Here is a 22,884-nt window from a genome sequence, read left to right as displayed (position 1 = left end):
CAAACGTAATTGCACACTCATCAATGTATTACTCCACTTGCACACTGACATACAGTACAACAACAGAGCATAGTTAATAATATGCACATGTTTATCAGTGTTTCTTGCTGCTGTGCGCGTATTGCTCTATTTTTGTGTGTGCTGGTCCATGTTTGTATGTGTATTGGTCTGTGTGTTAGTTTGTGTGTTGGCCTGTGTGTATGTGTGTGTGTGTGTGTGGTGTATGTGTTGGTCTGTGTTTGTGTATTTCTGCCTCACTGCGTTTCACGTTCCAGTGTCTGTAAATGTCACCTGAAGCTAATGACAGTATCACTGATAATAGCACATCTCTCATAGTAGTTCAGGATGAGTAGTCTTGGCACACACACACTCGCACACACTCCTACACACACACACATACTGCTGGTAACACACACACGGACTGCTGGAAACTCACACACACACTGGTGGCACATACACACACAAACACAGGAACTGCAGGCATGCGGAGATGAGATAGTCACTGACTTGCTGATCATTACCTGTGAAGTGCTGGCCTGTGAACTCAATATGTCACTCACTTGCTCACACACACCATGGCCTCACCACACACATGCATACACACACACACACACACACACACACACACAAACAAACAATCTCATCACGAGAGCCATGTCATGTCAGAACTACTGGAGCTAGCAGCAGGCCCAGCAGGGAACCGAATATGGGGCAAAGAGACAGGAAACAAGGCCAAAGAAATTGAGTAGCTGTGCTCTGAGCAGCACACGACATTATACACACACACATTCACACACACGGCAGCCCGGAGAACGTAGCTGACTATTTCATAAGCCTTTTTAGCCACATTGAAATAACCTCTCCAGAATTTCCATAACGTGCATGGCATCAATAAATAACCTCATTCTGCACCATGACAATTCCATAATGAATATTTCACTGTATTATTTTTTAAACATTACAAACTTGTGAATAATGAATGCAGCTGTATCCCAAATAAGGCATTCGGCAAAGAGCCATTTTCACCTAACTAAGCAGTACAGATCAGGAAGAGGGGAGCCAGGTTCCATAGGACGATCAGCTGGATAGGAGAGCAAAAGTCCATGCCTGTGTGTGTGTGTGTGTGTGTGTGTGTGTGTGTGTGTGTGTGTGTGTGCTTGTCTGCTTGGAACATAAAGCACCCAAATGACATGAAACATGCAGACAACTGTATGTCCAACGTCATCATCCATAAAGAATGCCTTGACCTCCTTCATCATCCAGACCACACATGACTTGTCTCCTCGCTGGTGTGTCAGTGACCTAGTGCTGTCTGCTGCGGTGGGCAGCCCTGAGGAACAGCCCACTCACTGGAGCTCATCACACACTCAACTCTCATGCCAAATGTGCCCGGACAGACAATACACCTTGTCACACAAACATGCACGCACACACACACACTTGGTGTGATGGTGCGCACACACGATGGGCACAGTGGTGGGAGTGGAACTAGGGCTTGGGCCCGATGCTGTCTATACTGAACTTCCGTGCGCACACACACAAACACATCTATATCTGCAGATTTTTGGACATTACACACACACGCACACATATATTGAAACAAATACACACACATACACACAGAAATGAACTATCTTGTTCTCCCATAGGCCTCTTTATCGAATTAAACCTCTGGACAGACTCAGTTTTGGGGACAATAATCATTCAAGACAACAGAAGCTGACACACCTATGAGTGATGGGAGGATCACCAGGCCACTGGAAGGCCAAAGCCATAAATATATCAGGTCACCCCTTTTGTAAGGATCCCAGTGTACACCACACACACAAACTGTCTGATTCATTACATCAGGATGGACAGTGAGGGACAGTTTATTGGGAGATGATGATCATGGTAATGGGATGTTGTTGTCTGAGTACATGAGCTTGCTGAGATATCTCTAACCTTGGCACGTGGATACCTTCATTCGTGAACTCCAAATCAAAAGTCTACCTAGCACACATTTTGTCCTCAGCATGTCTATCTATGGTATAGATACACCTACTGTACCATTATTATTGGGAGTCAGATGGCTGAGCGGTGAGGGAATCGGGCTAGTAATCAGAAGGTTGCCGGATCGATTCCCCTCCGTGCCAAATGACGTTGTGTCCTTGGGCGAGGCACTTCACCCTACTTGCCTCGGGGGGAATGTCCCTGTACTTACTGTAAGTCGCTCTGGATAAGAGCGTCTGCTAAATAACTAAATAACTGAATGTAACTAAATGTAACTAAATGTAAAAGATACTGCAGATCTTATCTTACAGTAGAGGACAACAAGAGAGGAACGAAGCAGTGAGGAGCAGGCGAGGAGGTGACAGTGAGGAGCAGAGAGGAGCTGCAGGCAGGGAGGCGTCAGTGTGGAGCAGAGGAGCAGGCGTGGAGGTGACAGTGAGGAGCAGAGCAAGAAAGGAGGTGACAGTGAGGAGCAGGCGGGGAGGTGACAGTGAGGAGCAGAGAGGAGCGGGGAGGGGGGGGGTGATAGTGAGGAGTGGAGCAGAGAAGTAGGGTTCAGCATTTCGAGGACCTTGGCACTCCAGGGAGTGCCCTTGTCAATTACCGTTACCTGCACTCCCTATTGCCACGGTGGCCAACTCTGCTATTAATGCTGTAATCTAATAAGGCTTGTCGCCAACCAGTAACCCTGACAACACACCTGGGTTGGTCCTAGAAGGAACTGCAGACAGACCAACATTGAGGGTCGGTTAGAATTAAAGAGCATTAGAAACTCGTGGGTTAACAGCAAGGTTAATGGAGCAAGGTGGCAAATGAAGCTAAAAGCATGAACACTGTCCATACTGACAACACTAACAAGGACGTCACAAGTCACCTAGCACTCTATTGAGAGTAACATCCTACAACAGTGAAGGGATGTTAGGACTAGAAATGAATGAACACAGCAACAAATGCAATATGTGTCCCTGGTAACTAAATCTGACTCTGTATTTGAATGTACAGGTACAGGACTGCGATGAATCAGCATTTTGCTCATTTATCTTCAGCATACACACCACCCATGCTGTCATACTGTTTTATCCAATCTGTGATATTACTGTGAAACTATTATCTGCACATCCCAGGAGAGGAGACAGAAAGGTAAAGTATGGAATATCTGTCACTCTCTCATCAATGTTCTGTCTGTAAGACTCATAATTGGATGACTCTCCATTTCTCCAGGTCCTGCAGTTTTGTCATTGGTTCAGGCAGGGCCAAGCCCGCCTCCCAATCAATGTTCATCCTATTAGAACTTAACTCCAGACACATTGATCCATGCTACTCACACTCCTCCAACTCTATTCTCCTTGTTGAAAAAATAGGTCTGCTTGGACTCATTTAGCAGGAAATGCATGACCCTGCCTTTTCTCTCCTATTCTCCAAGTATAGCATGTCAGCCTGTCTGTCTGGCCGGAACACCCTCTTTGTGTGTGTCATCAAAATCTGCAGTTTCGGTGGCGAGGGAGCGGAGGTTTCTTCCTGTTTTTGTGGTGACTTGGAGGTCGCAGGTAGGTTGCCCTGACCAATAAACAGGGCCTTGGCAGAGAACAGCCTGGTCCTGCTCCAGTCCAACGGGATCAGTTTCTCATGACGGCTCACTTTGGAGAGCTGACGGGCCAGCAGGAGCTGCCCTGGCAGGGAAAAGTGATAGGGTGAGGAGGGGGGCGGGCGAGGGTGGTGGTGAAAGACCTCCACAAACAGATACAGTGGGTATGTGTGTGTGTGTATGTGTTTATGTTGATAGGGGGATTCTTGGGAAAGGTTGGAGGCTGGAGGGGAAGTGGGTAGAAGGGATGTTTAGGTCTTATACACTCAACCTTAAAGCGTCCCTACCCACCCAGGGGAAGTCTGGTCTGTGATCAAAACCAATTGAAACCATGTGGGTGACGTGGAGTCACATTACCCGTGATGTGGATATTTGACGGGGCCAATAGGATGAACGTTTCATTGATAGAAAAAACTGAAAATAACTGGGTATAATTGAAAGAAAGAAACCGGACTACCTATAACATCTAACTTATCCAGTGTAAACCTGTGTGATCGTTCACTGTGCTCAGTATTAATAAGAAACAAATAGCTTCAGATAGACAGCCTCTTAGATAGACAACCTGAACAGCATCAGATAAATACCGTAGATAGATATTTAGACAGCCTCAAAAGATAGTTCGCCTCATACAGACCGTCTCTATAGATTTATATCGAGGCTATCTATCTATAAGGCTGTCTGTCTATCGAGGCCGTCATCCATAAGGCTGCCTATCTATTGAGTCTCCTGTCGATATACTGTATCTATTTATCTATTATCTCTACAGTATGTATCTCCTGTAGAGGTTGTCTTCCTGTCTATCTATTGAAGCTGCCTATCTATAAAAGGTTGTCTTATCTAGCGTCTGTTTGTCTATAGACAACCTTTTATAGATAGGCAGCTTCAATAGACAGACAGTATCTACAGGTAGACAGCTTCTACAGACAGAAAGCACCGAGGACAGCCTCTATTGCAGCTTCAGACAGACAGCTTCTATAGAGGCTCAGATCCAGACAGGTCCCAAGCTCAGGAGATCCTCTTGGTCAAACGGTCTGTTAAGTCTGCGAGCTTCTCAGTCACTTTGGGTAGGAGGGTGCCTCTCTGCTTCATTGACCTGCAGCCTTTGACAAAGGCAGTGCTCCGTGTCAGTCTATATCACGCCTTTCTCCACAGCCCCGGCTCAAAAACGACGGCCCTTTCTCCTCCCTTTGCCCTTCTCTCCAGCTCCTCGTTCAAACAGCAGGCCTTCCTGCTCCTACTCACAAAACGAAACGCCTGTCTGCTCTTTCACCTGCACCCTGGCGTCTAAATGGAGCTCGTAAATTCATACAGAGCAAAGACCACGTTCAGTTATTCCAGCCTTAAAGAGATAGTTCACCCTACACTTCGTCACTCGTTCATCTCTCTCTCACAGAGCGAAGCGGAAGAGTAGATGGTACTGTGACTCAGCTGTTCCCTTTAGATGATAACCCCGTCACCAGTCTCACCCTCACAACCACAGAACAACAAACTCACAGCATTGTTCAAACTTCAAAACAGCTACTTCAAGATCACCTTGTGCTTTGTCATCGTGAGGTGAGTTATGATTCAGTAAAAGCCTCAAAATGAAATTCTAATGACCGCCCCAACTGTACCTCTACCGGTGCCCAAATAATGTGTAGTGTTTTTGAACTGCAGTAAAACAACATAGCAACAGTGCTGTAACAAGTGTATTAACTGTCTACTGAAATAAACCTTGTTTGTCCATCTGTGCTGCCTTCCCATTCAGATGGATGGGTCCTATTGATCCCCTGCTCAGAGCAAAGGGGTTATGACAAACAGATTCATAACAGCACCAGCTCAGACAGGCAGGACAACATTGTAACGCTATCTCTGTGCTCCCCAGCCCGCCTGCACAGTCAATGCTCGCACACAGCCATTAAGTGCCCATCCATTACATCACACAGATGGAGAAATATTAGATAGGATGCACTGTTTCGATTTGTTTCAATGTTTGCCTGTAAACACTGTGACACCAGATATGGCATATAGTGTGGACGTCAATGAAAGGGTTGACCAGGGAGACCAGATACATACTGGAAGGTTTCGATAACTGCAAGAATCTACACTAACTTCACTGTCCTCATGCTACAGGCTGGGGAACAGTCTTGTTAAGGGTTACAGTCACGGCCAACAGACACTGAACTATAAGCAATAGAGCACTGCAGCACAACAATGAAATGTTGGCTATTGCTATGCCATCCTTTAAACAAAAAGAACTCTCTCCCTTCTCTCCTACTCTCTACCTGAGTCCTGCTCTGCTCCAAGGCTTCAAAAAAGTGATCGGTCAGCACTCTGGTCATGAATCTTGTAAAATATATCTCAAATAATTAGTCATGAAACACATTCAAACAATCCTGGAGCCAGTCACATGCTTAGAAAGCGAGAGAGAGAGGGAGAGAAAGGGGGAGGGAAGGGAGGGAAAAGGAGCAACACGCTCAACTAAAGTCTGAAAGGATGTCAAAGATCATTTACCCAGCAGTCTGAAAAAGCTAAAGGAAACAAGAAAGCTAGGGTAAAACCTTTCCCTTGAAGCCCTCTCTCTAACTCTCTCTCTCTTTCCCTCTCTCAATCTCTTTGTCTCTCTCTCTCTCTCCCTAACCCTTTCGCATTCGCTTTTCCACCACTCTTTTTCTCCATATCCTGCAATTTCCTTTTCTTTGTCTCCCTCTCTTTCTATATCTCTTTCCCTTTCTTTCTGTCTCTTTCACTGTCTTTCCCTCTCTCTCTCACACACACACACACACCTTTTCTGCTACATGGCTCAAGTATACAGACCCGGTGTAATTTACATGCCGCACACACAAATACACAAGAACAATCTCAGGCAGCGTTGTTGTTAGGAAGCTTGGGGAACGCCATCAAAGCGCCATTTAAAGCCCTGTATGAGTAATGGCATGAGGAGAAAGATCCATCTCCCTCAGGAGTACCACACAAAAGCACACTGTTTATCCCCACAATAACACCACATTGGCCCTGCCCGCGCCATTAAACCATCTTAACTATCTGCCCCACTTTTGAAAAATCTCCTTTCCCCCTACTCTATTCTCCATTCCTCGCCTCTCCTCCCTCCTCTTTGTCCCAGCGAGGCTGTGAGAGAGTGTTGGAGATGGAGACAAATAGACACTGCAGTTCTATTCCCCCGGTTACCCACATGATGAGAGCAAACTTGGTCAAACTAAAGGAGAGCTCACACGCCTGGAGGTGTGAACTTATCTCGGCATCTGCTCACGTCTACGGGCGGAACCCATTTGACCAGAAGAGATGTTGGCATTAGGAGCAGGGGAGACAGAGGGGATGAGGGGAGCAGAGCAAACGCAGGGACAAACGCTTCTGCTTGGAGCCTGCTTAGAAACAAGGCCTCTCTTCCGTCACCGGCTTGTTCTTCTTTTCAGAACATCTTTTTCACATACTGCCTTTCAAACACGTTGCCTTGGTCATGACTGAAAAGCGTGTTTGTATTATATCTTTATACCTTTGAAACTTGTCAATACATAAGATTGGCCTCAAAGTTGGCATGACTCAGGACATCTCGAATGTGAGCCTTTGAAAAGGCAGCAGCTAGCATTTTGGCCTTGATGTTAACGGAGTGTGTCTATGTAGCTATGCCAGATTTGAAAGAGGTGACTATATTTAGCAGTCGGCCATTGGGAAGTGTTTGGTGCTCAGCGCCGATTAGATGGCGAGGTGTGGCAGCGAGACGAATCACGTCTTCACTTCTTTGAAATGTGCCCGTGCCAACAACAGATTTAGTCATTTAGCAGACGCTCTTATCCAGAGCGACTTACAGTAAGTACAAGGACATTCTCCCCGAGGCAAGTAGGGTGAAGTGCCTTGCCCAAGGACACAACGTCAATGGCACCGGCCGGGAATCGAACTGGCAACCTTCAGATTACTAGCCCGATGCTCTACCCCTCTCAGCCACCTGACTCCAATAAACAGAGTTGTGTTTGTGTAACAAAACGAAGCACGTAGGCGTGCCATGGGATGTGCGTGAGGGTGAGTGCTGTCTGTGTGTGTTTGAGGACCAGTACGTGTGTATGTTTGTGGGTGTGTGTGTGGGTGGGGGTGGGGGGGGGGTGGTGGCGTCGTCCGTGGATGTGTGTGCAATGTGAGCCTTTCGCACAGATGATTAAGAGTGGGGTTTCTTTGTGAGCGGCTGTGTGTTGAACAGACTGAGAGGTAAGCGTGACCTCTGACAGCTCAGGTCAGAGTGGATCTCGCACACAGCTCAGCAGTGACAACAGGCCAGCGTTGGAATGCTGCCTGCTTATCGCCTCATTCCAGCACCAGGCAGAAGTGTGTGTGTGTGGGAGAGGGGGGGGATGGTAACTGCATCCTCCAGACTCATCCCGCCTTATTCTCAAGAAATCATCCTGCTTCATCCTCCAGAACATCCTACCTCATCCTCCAGAACTGATTTCTCTCCTTCTTTAAACCTCAACCCGGGGAATACTTTCACATGTACAGGTTGCTGGTTTGGAGCAGTTTTCAGCCCTGCAATGTGTACCAGTTAGGTTTGTTGGCCAGGTGAGAGCACACAAAACCAAACAACCTAAATCCCCTTGACAGCAGAGGTCTTGGTAAGCTTCCAATTAAACTGTGCAGTGTTTACTCATGAGTGAGAACTTAAACTGGACCAAACCCAGGGAAAGACCACAGAGCAGAACATTTGACAATGCTGATTGGACAATTTTAATTTACATTTCCTTTTTCTGTTCAAATGTACTGTGGTACCAAAGACATGCATGGCTTGATAACCTGTCACCAAATTAGCCACATCTACCTCAACTGGATTTTTTGCGTGGGCAAAAGAGTTACTGGTTAGGCCAAACATGACAAGTATTTACTGTTGAGTGTCATTATAATAACCAGCATTAGTCATAACTCATCAGTTTAGTGATTAACAACTAAAAAGCCACCAATGAACTCAACAATAACAAACAACTCTGTCTCCGGTCTGTCTTTGGTGTCTGTACTTACCTTCCAGCTCTTTCTTCAAGACCCTACGCAAGCTACGCTCCATGATATTAACAAACGACTGCGTGTCCATAGTTCCACCAAGATAAACAGTTTGTATTGAAGTTTTAAAAACTCAAATGATAAGTATGACGCTATTATGGAGGTGGTCAACTGACCCGCTGCCTCTTGCATGCAAACATGGCCTTTTAACCCAGACGCACACACACACACACAATCAAGTATTCCAACACGCCCTCTCCACTTCCAGCCCCTCTTACGTTGTCACTTCCCCCCCCCTTTTCCCCAAATAGCAGAGATAACATTCACACTTAGTCTAATGGGCAAGATAACCTTCCTCTAATGTCACGGCTGAGTAGCCAGGTGAGTGTGACTGAGTGTTTGGTGGTCACATCACTCCAGGCTTTGTTTTTTCTATTGTGTCTCGCCATGTGTTTTGAGCAGGTAACCTGTTTGAGCTGAATCAGCGAACCAGCAACTTTACATTACAGTAACAGGCTCTCCAGGGAGCCACACAGCAGGCTCACTGGGTGGCCTATCCTCGCTGCCCCTGTCTGTGCTGTGGTGGAGGCTGTGTGGAGGCCGGTGCAGAGGCTGTGATAGGGAACGTGATAGGCACTGGGATAAAGAGGCTGTATCCTACTTGAACAACTGTTAGGCAGACAGCTCACCTCTCTTACTTCTCAGGTAACAGAAACTACACAGAACTCCTCGTCTGTCCACAGGACCAGTTCTCTCCCGGACCAACTGGTAAGGAGTGTCACAAAACAACCAGGAAAGTCAGAACTTCTAAAAGATCTGAAATAAATGTTCCCCAAGCTGTGTAAGGGCCCAGTCAAGGGGAATGCTCGGCTTGCCAGGGCTGATAGGTGAAAGTGAAGCTTTGGGGCTAATGCCATTTTATAAAAACAAAACTGTGGAAGTGGTCCACCACACAGCTTACATGGAAAGGCAAACATACAGAGAAAGAGAGAGAGAGGGGGGAGAGTGAAAAGGAGAGAGGGTAGAGAAAGACACAGAGAGGGAGGCAAATAGAGAGAGGAAGAGAGGGAGAGGGGGAGTGGAGAGAGAGAGAGAGGCGGCGTTACAATGCTGCCTGCTGCACTGCAGCAAAAATCTACACAGCATACTAGCTAGCTCACAACCTCCTCAACGGCACAGAACATACTACCAAAGAGAGGAAGAAGAGAACATTGAGAGAGAGAGAGAGAGAGAGAGAGAGAGAGAGAGAGAGAGAGAGAAAGAGAGAGAGACAGAGAGACAGAGGAACAAGAAAATTAAGAAAGATGGATAGAGGGTGTCTAAATCAAGTGATAGTAAGAAAGCAAATGAGTGTGAATAGCATTGAGGACGATGGAGGGGGCTTTGTAGAAAAGGTATTAAAAAAAATATGTTTTGAAAGACAGAAAGAAGAATGGAAAGCAAGAGAATAAGCCCAGGCTAAATAGACAAGACAAAGGGTTAGGACTAAGGAAAACAAGTCTTTATGTTTCAAACGTTATGTTCCATGGACTGTGCTGCACATAGACACAGTTATCTTTCCATTTCTCTGTTTGCACCTGTTGTTGACGAAGACAACAGCATTAGAGATACAACACCGATGAGTTGTGCTTTCTGATGTCCAGACGAAAAATATTCTCATGTAGCAGTTTCCTAAAGACAGTGCATTAGCTGCTTCAGGAGCAGATAAGAGAGACTGGAGCCCCTGGCTACATGTGGAGAGATGAGAGCACACGCACACACACACACACACACGTATGCACAACATACACATTCAAACACACACACATACCTGGCCTCTCATGCAGTCAAAGAGGGGAGTCAGAAGGAAAGAATATATAGAGGGAGATTGGGAGACAAAGTAGAGAAGAACAAAAGGGTGGGGGGGGGAAGATGGAGAGAGAGATGCCCTAACTAATGGACTCCATTAGGACCTGAGAGCCCAGATCCTCTCTGCTGTACACCTTTCCCGTGCCCCTCACTGCCCCAGGGGGAACCAGGAGAGGGCAGGTCCAGAGAAGGCTGGCCCAGAACATGCAGCCCCAGAACCGGGATGAAGCGTCATGGAGGAAGGATTTTGAATTTTGAGCTTGAATCAAATAAGGTTACCCATTATGGTTCACCACGCTGGCACTCTGTCATGCTGGGGCGGACAGCATTGCATCACTGTGGTCTACTGTAGGGTTGGTACCGCTGAAGAGATTCATATAAACTGAGAGGAGGAGGGGATCTCATCTACGCCAGAGCCTTGGGGGCAGACAGAACAGAGCAGAGATGATGCGTTCAGAGAACACAGGAGGTTAGGAGACAGAGACAGAGGAGAGGTAGAGGGGGAGGCAGGGAGGGAGGGAGGGCGAGCGAGCGAGAAAGAGAGAGTGGGAGACACAGTAAACGTCTCTGACAGATGAAAGGCAATGTCTGGCGCAAAGCCTTCATTTGAAGGTAAAAGACGCTAGGCTAACTTTATAGGGAAAGCAGAGGAGGTTAAGCACAGAGGAGGTTAAATGCAAGGCTATTACCCGAGGACGAACCGACGTACTGACTCGCGCGCATACACGCGTTCAAGTACACACTGGCGCACACTCTTCCTGCCACAAAGTCATGAGTCAATACAAACACAGACAAACATACCCTGACACGCACTTAAAAATCCACACGTGCATGATTACAAGACACACACTCACACATATAATTATACAAGCCCTGGTACACAGTCATGGACACAACAACACACATTACAGTAAGTACAGATAATGAGTGTTATTATATTTCAGGTGAGAAATAAGTGCTAACTGGATGCCTAACCTTTTCCCCTCCACATATGAGAAGCATCCTGATCCGATGAATAATGGTATTTAGAGGAGTGGGTGGTCAAGAGAGGTAGAGTTGTTGGATAGTCAGTTAGGAGGAGAGAGAGAGAAAGAGAGAGAGTGAGGGAAAGAGATAAAAGGAGGGGAGAAAGGGAGAATCGAGAGGGGTTCTCCAATCAGCCAAAGTGCCTCTTCACTACCACCACGGTGTACACCAGATGCCTGAACAGACCCGAGCTCCTGAGCCCCTCTCTCATGTCTATTTGACACCTTTAAAGTGTCTGTCAGGCTGGGGAGCAGGGCTCCGGCGTTGGCCTGCCCTGTCTACAGAACATAGCCCCCCCCCCAACCCCTTCACATAAAACACTTCTCCCCAGGGAGAGAAAAGCTCCTGACTCACCTCTAAGAGGCACAACCCCTAAAGACTCACTATCCCTAATAGAATTTGCTTCTACTGGACACGGACACATCACCAAGCACCTCATCACTGACTGTAGGATGGTGGCCATGACCTCGAAAGAGCCTCGCATTGCTGAGACTGACGGTCAGCATCACTGGTCACTGACAACTGCTTTTCTGTCACATTGACAAGATTCGGAAATCCGTTCATTTTGGACTCTTGTCGGGGATCGTGAATGAGCATTTCTAGTTAATCCATCCACCTGTGTCTCTCCCTCTGTATCTTTCTCTCTTGCCCTCTGTCTCTTTCTCTCTGTCTCTCCTTATTTGACATGCTCTTTTTCCCATCAGTGTAATTTATAGTCCACCAAACAGAGAGTTGAGTCTGTGGCTGTGGCTCTGATAAGGGCCTGGGTCACTGCTAAAGCATTGGAGCTTTCAGCTCTCAAACCCCACTGCAGATCTGCTGACAGTCATGTGACCAACTCTCTCTGGACCAGGAAGTCTGAGCAGCGAGATGTGTCAGAGAGAACCTACTTACAGCTGTGCTTTAGCTACACTCCTGCTCCTCACCACAACAACTCATCCTCATCACTTCCTGAGTGGTGTTTGTGTGTGTGCGTTTCTTTGTCAGGTGTGTGACTTATACATCTTAGTATTGGGGCCAGAGGATGTGTGCCAAATGATGGTCTGATTTATGGATGCTAGATGAGACACAGGACAGTGGACCACAAGGGGACAGCCAGAGTAGCAGAACCATGCGATGGGGTCTATTTGAGGAGGAGAGACTATCCAAGGAGGCAATGATGTGAAAACGTCTTCATCTGGGATTGGCTCACAGCCTACAAGAGACATACTAGGACTGCCCTCATTCAGTAGAACTGCACTCATTCAGTAAACACTCAGTGCAGTTAGAAACACTGGGCCGTATAACAGTTTGGAAGTGGTGTGGTGTTAAAGAGTAAGGCACACTGTAATACACTGGGTTGCTTTTGTGAATCTACAACGCTGTAAAATCGCACTTCCTTTATGGTTATTACACTTTAATCTTATTTACCATACAGTTGTCATGTACTGTAGATGTGCTCACCATCGATGCAGGCATTTGGTGTATGTATCGTCACTAGGGCGCCAGTTTGGTGCATCTTTCCTACAGAGACAGGTGTTTGGTGTGGGTGCATTCAGCAGAGAAGCAGATGTTTAGTTTAGCTAAATGTATGTTCAGAGAATAACGCATTAGATGTATAATCCAGGTCAGGCTGACTACAGCTTGGCTCATAAGAGGGATCGACGTGTCCTGTGATCACGCCAAACCTAGCTCCACCACCAGTCACATGACAGAGCCTGGAGACACTCTAAAACAGGCAGCGATAACATCTCCTAACAGTTACTGCTCTCACCGGAAGGGAAAAACCAGAGAGAACCATGAGAACTATGAGAAACACAGCCAGGTCTTCATGCATAATACAAAGATCTATATTTGTGTTTTTCTGTTCAGTCGGTGAAACGGCATCGGAGGTATAAAATATATATAGCACTGCGTTGATCAGTCCCGATGTCTTTAGCAGTAATTAAAACGCCAGATCAGTGCACTGGGACTTTGTGATGTGACCACTTAATGTATGAACGCGGGAGACAGACTCCATTAGGCTGACAAGACACAGACATGCCTCAGACCCATCAGACAATTAGCCAGCATCTTCCGAAGGCTGAACCTACTCTGAGAACCTCAGCAGAAAGGGTGAAATGTTTCCTCTGTTTCTTGTACAGTACGTGTTTAAAGAATAGCTGGAGTTTCGGACTGGCAGTGGCAGTCACTGAGAGTGTCTGTTGAAAGCGTGAATGCTGTCAATACATGCACTTTTGGTTAAACCTCAGACAGAGATAAAAAGACTGGGTAAAGTCATTTCTAAGTATACAGAATAGTCAGCCATAGCCTGATCCTACCAGACTCTGGTACATTTCATTAGGAGTCGGATGGCTGAGCTAAGGAAATAGGGATATTAATCAGAAGGTTGCCGGTTCGATTCCTGGCCATGCGTAATTACGTTGTGTACTTGGGCAAGGCACTTCACCCTACTTGCCTCAGGGGAATGTCCCTGTACCTACTGTAAGTCGATCTGGATAAGAGCGTCTGATAAATGTAAATTTGTACAGAGTCTGGCCACAAGCGTTAACTTCCTTGAAGGCGGGGGCTCTGTTGAAGTTTAAAACTATTGGATCTGCCCAGAGCCACTCTGGATCTGCCATAACCAATCCCTAGTGTTCCCCTTAGCCAACTCCTTCACCACTAACGGAGCAAGCTGGAAAATCAAACGTTCCCCGAACCCCGTGGGGAGGAGAGCCATAACATCATGGCCACCAACAAAACTCAGCAAAGAGTCAGCCAACCCACACCATCAAATTATGTTTAGTGGCACAGCTTGCTAAAGTGTTTTTCATGTCCGAGGACCTGAGATCAAACACCAAAAATCACACTGTGATTCAAAGACACTGTGAGGATTTGGTAAAGATTTGGTCAAAATAACACCTCTGGATCTTGGAGAGCCTTCTTAGCATCTAAGCTCTTCATACTGTATCTCTTGCCGCTGCTTCCAGGCTCCTGCACTGTGACCTTGGCCACAGCTCCAGACTAGCTCGGTAGGCTGTTGTCTACTCCAGGAGTCAAGGCCAGAGTCAACGTCACGCAACAGGGCAGTCTGCCAGAGAGAGCAACCCCTCTCTTACCTTTCCAGAGCTCCGTCTCTCTCCTTCCTTCTCCTCGCTCTTTCCTATCTTCCTCTCTCTCCTTCTCCAGTCTCTCTCATGTCTGTGGACCTCTCTCTCTTTCTCCCTCTCCCCGACCTCTTTCTTCATCCCCTCTATTCATGCTCTTCATCTCATCTTCTCAGCTCTCCCTGTCTCCTCTTTGGACTTCTTCTCTGTCTGTCTGTCTGCTCTTTTCTGCCCCCCTCTCCACCACCCTCCCTTTCCTCTTTTTTTCTGAGAGAAAGAGACGCAGTAGAGGGAGCTTTAAGGAAATGTAGAGCAACTAACTCTCCTCTCACTCTCCTCTCTTTCTGTCTGCTCTATCTGTGCTGATTTGTATGTAAACTCGATAGTCTCTGGGAAGGAGGTAGGGAGGGAGCTAGATCCTGCATCTCATCACCTGGCAGGTCACATTTCTCAAGAGCAGGACACAGATAACCCGAATTAATTCACTGAGGAAAATGATGATACTGTCGATTCTGATGTACAATGTGATTAATATGAAAACAATGGCTCCCTTATTCGAACACAGAGGAGACTTTGCTGTATGATTACCTGTAAAATGACCCTGTAGGTGAGGAGACCGTACTTGAGCCCTCTGAAGGCCGAGGAACCCAAAGACCTCTGCTTAGCCCTGTAAGACCCAACCCTATCATTTCAACATCACCTTTAGCTCTCCAAAAAACACATTTGCAAATAAGATTTTTTAGGAACGACTACATTTACATAACCAATGGGTCCTATCGTCTTGCCTTGCAATGCCATTGGATCAATTCGGTCTTTCAAACAAAAAAAAATCTCCTCCTGTGGACAGACCCCTGACGTCACACGCACACAATGTTAGATTGGCTGCTAACCGTCTAGTCTGCATATACACAGTTGCTTATGTCCTCCTGCGCGGCTTGCCTCCAATCAATATATTCGGGTGATACTTTGGTACCTTTGTCCTTCTTTCTAAAGGAAGATCAAGAACTAGTCTAACAAAGCAGCAGGATCCCTACAACATTTTCCCATTGTGGGGAGACATTCTTGCAAGGCTGCCAATTAGAAACTTACAGTAATTGCTTGTTTATGAAGCCATAGCAACATGGCATAGATTCGTCCGTACTGCTGTTATTTTTGGCCAGCCCTGGAGTTGTTGTAATTGTTAGTGTCTACGTTTGAATCCCCTCCAACCCCTTTAATTATACCAGTGGTCTCCCCACAATACTCTCTATGGGGAGGGCGAGGGGGGGTGTTGTCACACAAATTAGCCACTTGGTTATAATAACGTACACCTTTAATGAAGACTTGTTTCCTTTCTCGAATGAGTCGTGGCCACCTGATTGAAGGTGTACTGTTGTGCAACTAAATTGTTTGACAGACAGTTGTTTTGAAGCGAGACTCGCGCAATGAATGAACAACATTCTGACACTCCTTGTGTGTTGCATGTGAATGTTAGGAGGGGGTCACAAACCTATTCGCGTGATATGATACAGAGGCCCATCTTGAGACGCGGTTCAGTTTATTCAAATATCTTTCATCGCACAATGACAAAGACAGCAGTGTTCAAGGTCTTGTGGAGTTCAGTGTCACCTCTGCGTGCTGAACTGAATCCATGCACAAACGCTGTGGAAACAACATATTCATAATACAGTAGAGAAGCTCTAATTAAGTCTCTATCTATCTTGCTGTGCTCTAGGATAGTGATAATTCTGTCACCGGAGAAGGTCAATAAGCTTCAGGGTTTGGTCTACAAGGTAGATGTTATCTTTAGGTAGGTCAGGTCCGGGGCTGGGTGTAGGGTTGAGGTTAAAAGGTCTCCCTCTTCCTCGACAAATCACCAAGAGACTATGCTCTCAGTCAACTGACTTGTTTAAACACTTGGTTTGTCTTTACGTCAACTCCCCCACATGCACAATTGAGCACAGCAACAGAACACGACACATGATATCATCGTTCCACACATGCACCACACCTATAGCACAACACAGAAGCACAGTAATATAACACAACACAGAAGAACACATAATATCATGCCTCCAAACATGCACCCCACATGTACACTGTATCACTACACAAAAACACAGCACAGCAATAGAACACAATCTAATATATCATTATTCCACATATGCAGGGCAACAGCATATCATGTTTTTCAAATTCCTATTTGAGGCCTTGGTAACACTTTAGATCCAGGTGCTTGTAATAAGCATTAGTTTATCAATAAAAAGGCCTTAATAACTATGTAAGTCTTACTAATACATTATGGTGTTAATAAGCATCTTATAAGGGCCTTATTACCTTTCAACTAATGCTTATCTCATCTTACAATAACCCTAACCCTTACCCCAGCCCTTACCTTTACTAATATTATTATTTATATGTATTAATATTATTATTAACACTTATGGAGTCTTGTTAACACATACTCATGTTGATCTGGTGTTCCTGAGGCTTCTCTGTATTGTCGTTTGTGGTTGCGGTACTGAACTGAACAACGGAGAGTGAGTCCGAATCTGCAATCTTTCTAGCAGGATCCATCGTTAATTAATGAATGACTTGTTAATCCCGTGCTCGGTCAACAGCTCATGCTCCTCTGTTCCACAAAAGCATGCACTGCCACAGCCCCCAGTCAACGTGCACCAGGGCACCCCCAGGGCTCCAACTTCAGGGCCACAGTGTCCAGGCCTGGTCACCATCATCTCAGGGTCACCAGCTGAGCCACTCCCATGAGGATATCTTGGCTACTGAACTTAATGAGCCAAATGCTGCAGTTTTTTTCACTTTTTCGAATGTTTTACTGAATGTAAATGCGTCATTCTTGGATGTCTGGTTTCCCATTCCTCACCAGGAACAGAATGACTATGACGTGGTTTACAAGAGACAAACCAGTGTTGTCCAAACTCAACTTTTCCCTCCTGTCATCCTGTCAGAGGTATCTCCTCCTCTTTCTAGTCTTCGGGTCCCGACACCTGTCAGTGGCACGGCTGGTGTTGATATGGAAGCTAAGACGCTGTTGTTTGTTGTTTGTTTAGTTGGCAATGGGGGTACGGAGTGGCAGAGGGAACACAGCGCAGTAAGGGCCAGGAACTCTCATCTACACATTGGTGGGTTTCCAAACCGACAGAGCGATGTTCACAGTGAGCAGCACGCTCGATCACCAATGACGGACAGCTGCTGTGGACCCTCCCAGAGAAAACAAACTATGAGTGGAAAATAAACATTTCCAGCTAGCTTGGATACGATAGAGGCTTAATTGCAAGTTCTCCAGATTCACAACCTCATGCTCAAACATGTAATTTGATCCTACACATCTACAAACTACAAATCGACCTACATGTCTGAATAACAGGCCCTGGATGTTCCGGAAACAGCCTAGGCCGTTATGAGTTATGGACAGGACATAAACATGGATATGACAGTCCCTTTACAGTGAAGCAGAGCTATACAGCAAAGCTGTGGTTTGGTCTGCACGTCCTAAAAAGTATCTCTCACTTCTTCCGAGTTTTAAAGGAAATGTCAATTTAAAGATTCCTTAACCAACTAGGACAAAAGGATGAGTCATACGGCCCTCAATACTAAGGTACCGATACAGGCACAACCTGAGTAGGAGAAGGAGGGACGATGCAGTTGGATCTCTTATTCTCCAATATGGATTTGTTCTAGGTCTCTCAACCAATCAGTTTTCCTTCAGATTAATCCTCAATCTGTGCTTACCTTACACATTTGGCAAGGGAGAACAGACACACAGTCGCACACACACACACAGAAATGATGCCCCTGCGAGGCAAATGTTAGCCAACACAAGGCTATCAGGAAGTGCCATCTGCTGGACCAGCAGGTACCTATAGAGTCAACATACCAAACCACCAGCAACATGGACACTACAGGAGATAGAACAATAGAGAGAAAGGATGGAGGGAGAAAGAGAAAGGAGGAACAGAAGTAGACAGACAGAGAAAAAGAGACATGCAAACTGTTTATCAGTACCAGAAAGCAGATGTTTCCTACAGCACTGACAAATGTTGAGAAGCTGGATGCCAATGGGACTAGTGCTGGGCCTCTCACTGCTCTCTGAGCTGTGTTGTGTTGCTGTGGCCCCACATCCTCTGAGCCATGGATGCCCAGTAGCCCAGGCCAGCGCTGAGCAGCACTCATTATCCAGCTGACTTCAAGCCTCCTGGCTTACTGAACTTTGAAGGGGTGGTGGTGGTTGTGTGAGTGAGTATGTGAGTGAGTGTGTGAGTGAGTGAGTTAAGTTTATAAAAACAAAGGGGGTACGATATCGTGTTTCAGCTGTTCACCTACAGCTTATGATGTGCTTTTGTTTGATTTGTAGTTTCCACCTGTTAAAGGAGTTACATTTCTCGCCGAAGTAGTAAGCTGTTCAGACGATTTTCTCTCTGATCTACCGCCACAATACAGTACCTATTTTACGCATTACGCCCGCAGTGTGTACCATAATTCTGTAGGCTGGCATCTCAATATACTTTGTGACTGCCACATGGAGGTTAATTGTACACCTGTGGGGTTTAGTTTAAACTCTGAGGGATTTGGTTTAAAAACAACGATCATTTGGTTACGTCTTATCCAGAGTGCGACTTCTCGAAGTTAATTTTTCTGCTGCAGCTCGTTTCATCGCGAGGAGGTGCTTCAAAGCCGCACAGAATTCTTGAGGCTGCACAAAATCTATTCATACATAGCTGGCACTGATAGTGTCTGCATGACACTTACGCTGGGCTATGTCTTTGTTTCAGCTTTTATGTAGGCTATATACACTGAGATGTTAGCCATCAAGTGATAACAGCTGATATTTGGTCGTTATTCTTGCAATGTCAGCAAGCCTCAGCAATTGCTCAGCTTCGCTGTCATGATCTACTCTACTGCAGTGGCAATGTCGAGGAAGCAAAACGTTGGTGCCAAGCGCATCAACTTAAAACACTCTAAATAAGCCTGGTTCAATACGAGGCAACATTTTACGCAAAACTATCTGTAACAACAGCCTGTTGAAAGAAACCTCCTTTCCTCCAAACAAAGATCGCTTTCTTTAGCGTGAATTGTTGCACTATTGAAATCCTCAGTAGTTCGACAGTGGTGAATTGGCGGTGTTAATCAGGTCCATGCTCACTTGTGATGTGGGCCTATTGAAATCTGTGTCGAATGCTGTGAAGTGGGTGTTTTAGCATATGAAAACAGTTAATTTCGTTTAGGCCAATAATAGCCTAACCAACACACACACCTGCACTGGTCTGTTATGAACCTCAATGTTGTGATAGAACCTGTGGTAGCGCTTGATATTACTATCTTAGGTTCCATTACAATATAAGGAGACATACTGTGTAGAGCCGTCATCTCCGTCTGCCTGTGGAAGCCTACCCTAGCTTGTTTAATAGGTAAGTGTTGCAGGGGAAATGCTGCAGCAGCAAACTGGGAATTAAATACCTGTATAGCAGATCACGTAAGATAAGCGACTCAACGATGAACGCTGCCAACATTTGAACGCTTTGCCCATCTAAGGTGGTATAATAGCATGTGTCAGCGCGCTATTTAAAAAGTTAGGAGATTGTGGAGCTTTGGTGATGCAGCGTCTTATTGTGACCGTGCGCGGCGCGTCCCTAAGCTGGGCGCTCGCTATAGGCGGTCTACAGGAGAAGTTGTCCCCCCTCCTGCTTCTCTGCATCTGCTAGCTGCACAAATGTGATTGCAGATCTATCACCATTACAACAAATGTACAACACTCACTCAGAGTGCAGTTAAAGGCGAGATGAATGAGCGCGCGATGGCAATGAACTTACCACTTGGATTCTTGGTTTTCTTAAGACTCTTGCCACAAAGACACTGCAGCATATGCGTTCCTTTGCTGAAAATGTTCCAAAGAAACCACATTGATTTGGGCGAAGAGCAATCCAGTGGCTTAAACACCCAGATAGAGATGAGATCCTTGCGGTTGCATAATAACTCTAGTGAATCAGTTTTCCAAAACAAGCCTACAGATTGTAACATAGAAAAATAGGGGATATCCAAGTCCTTCGCGCTTTCATTCACGTGGTGAAATATTCACTATCTGTCGGACTTTGCAGTTGATGTGTTTTTTCTTCTTCTGGCGTATAAATGATGCCACCTTACCTGGTCGGTTATAAAAAATATACTCTATAAATTGCATGTGTCGAGCCGGAAGGAGACGTGCAGCCGGTAAACAAACTGAACTAGCGTGAAAACAGTGAAACGGCGGATTTTCGAGGAGAAAAACCTGTTTAGTTCATGACTGTAAGGAGAGGAGGGTGGATCTGAACAGCATCAAACGGCAGGGGAGGATGCATACACACACTACTGCAATGATAGCCCAAACAAAACACAACACATAGCCGCATTAAGTCCACTTGGTATCTTCTTTAGGCTACAAACCAAATGTTGGTGATCAAATTCCTAAAAGCCCAGTTTTCATCTAATCTCTGCCCTTACTGCAGCGTTCTGTGGACAGGTTTTGCTCTCGGATGCCTGTCCCGGTTCTTTGGGTGGTTGTTTCTTGCCTGACTGGTTGCTCTGAATTGTTTCACAAATGCCTCACTTTCATCTCCAAAAGTACGGTGCGCCCGCAGTTTTTTGCGTGTATTTCCACCAGCCAAGCATCTGAGTTAGAAATAGATGGGGAGGAGGGGTTAAACTGAAAGATTGGCTTTCCATTACGTAAACACGTGGTTTCTGCGCCGTCATATTACAGACGCTCTCAGATGTTTTATGAAGAGAACAGTCTGCTATTGTCTCAATGACTGATATAATTTAAGTCACTGACCCATTCGCGTCATATTGTAAATAAGTGAATGATAGTTGTAAATTGAACTGTGAATCAGGGGGGTGTGTTAGAAATTGACAATTCATAATGTATCACAATGTTTGTCAGAACCTGCAGGCAGTTTTAAAGACTAAATCATTGGGTTATCTTTACAAGGGAGTTCCACGGGTTGTAGGTGATACAGCCTTGTTTTATAAAGAGGTCACAGGTAACAGGTATAGGCCAATGATAGGTTGGTGGGCAGCAGGTGACATGTATCTGACTGCACCATGGTTTTAAAGGTTTTGTAGGGCAATAATTGTCTATGTTATGATTTAGACTATTTAGACTTGTGACTAATACACATTATACCATTGGAGTTGTGCTTTGGTCCTAAAGAAGCATTTTTTGTCTTTAGAGTCCGATAGCTGTTACTTTGGCAACCACAACTTCACCTAGTGTCTCAAATAGGGTTGCCAACCCTCCCAAATTGTCCGGGACATCCCAAATTATGGGTGATTTTGATTTGTCCCGTTATGGACAGCCCCAGTCCCGTATTCTGATCACAGCCTCGCCGGCCAATAATAGGCTACTGTAAACGTGCCAAAACTCACGCAAACGTTGCTATGGGACACGGCTGTTGCTTGTTGGTGACAATGGTTGGTTTAGGCCGAAAGCTTTTCAGTGTCTGTGGCATATGGTTACAGTCTAATGCTATTTCTAGAAAACAACATGAAATTTGATGGAAACTTGTAATAATTGTCCTGACTATTACTATGAACAATACATTCAAGCAAGTACAGTAGTGGTTTGCCAAAATTACACTGAAATGAGTAGGTTTATGGTATAGCTAATGAAACCTTGTGATTTCCTTTATTGTTGATCAGCTGTTGGCGCAGGCGCATAGACAGTGTCCCTCATTTGGGGTTGAGGAAGTTGGCAACCCTAGTTTCAAACACAACACACATTTTCTTTCTCTCATACACACGCACACACACACACACAGTCTCTCACTCACTCTCTCTCTTTCTCTCTCTCTCACACACACACACAAACACAGAAACAAACACTGACAAACTATTAAAAAAACACACAAACTCTCTCCCTGACCTGCACACACACGAACATACACAGACGCCATACATATGTAGGTAGACCTAGACTGTAAGTTGACCTAGAGTTGTGTGCACTATGGCAGTGTTATTACCAGCAGTCCTCGCATCTAGACCCATGGGGTTCCGGGTCTGTTAGTGTTGCTCATGGCGATTGTTACTGCTACGTACACATCCCTCTCCCAGGAAGGATGTTTTCCATCACAGACTGAAGAGGAACTAAACAACCTTTTGTTGCCTGCTTCCTCTAAGAGGGGAGACAGAACTGACAAAGAGACAAGAGGCCAGCCTCATTTGCCAGCTTTAGACATTCAGAACCAGGATTGTAGAAGAGTCCTTTTGTTCGCCTTAACTGTAAAGGTTCAACCTGACAAATTAAATACAACTTTATGTATTATACCATAAGTAGAACAATACAATCTTTTCATTGCAGAATGAATCATGTCCAAGTGTAGAAGAAAACAGTGTTTTTACAGCTCTTATTAA

General features: G+C 45.6%; 1 protein-coding gene across 4 annotated transcripts in view; it reads right to left on the bottom strand.

Moving 5' to 3' along the window:
* fgf14 (fibroblast growth factor 14) overlaps window positions 1-21,126 on the bottom strand; it is a 99,231-nt gene extending 78,105 nt beyond the window's left edge. The window contains exons 1-2 of one of the 4 annotated variants that reach the window (XM_047047907.1): window positions 20,641-21,126; window positions 20,310-20,374 (exon numbers count right to left, since the gene is read on the bottom strand). In XM_047047907.1, coding sequence (XP_046903863.1) covers window positions 20,310-20,361 — 52 coding nt within the window. In that variant the 5' untranslated portion in view covers window positions 20,362-20,374; window positions 20,641-21,126. Of the gene's footprint in view, window positions 1-8,578; window positions 8,721-20,309 lie in introns of those variants that run through there. The other 3 variants (XM_047047908.1, XM_047047904.1, XM_047047906.1) reach the window with 3 other exon arrangements.
* Between the last annotated feature and the right edge of the window lie 1,758 nt (window positions 21,127-22,884).

This window comes from Hypomesus transpacificus, chromosome 23, assembly GCF_021917145.1.
Source record: "Hypomesus transpacificus isolate Combined female chromosome 23, fHypTra1, whole genome shotgun sequence".
Lineage (NCBI taxonomy): Eukaryota > Metazoa > Chordata > Actinopteri > Osmeriformes > Osmeridae > Hypomesus > Hypomesus transpacificus.
The sequence above is the reverse complement of the archived record's forward strand: the minus strand, read 5'-3'. Positions and strand labels throughout refer to the sequence as shown.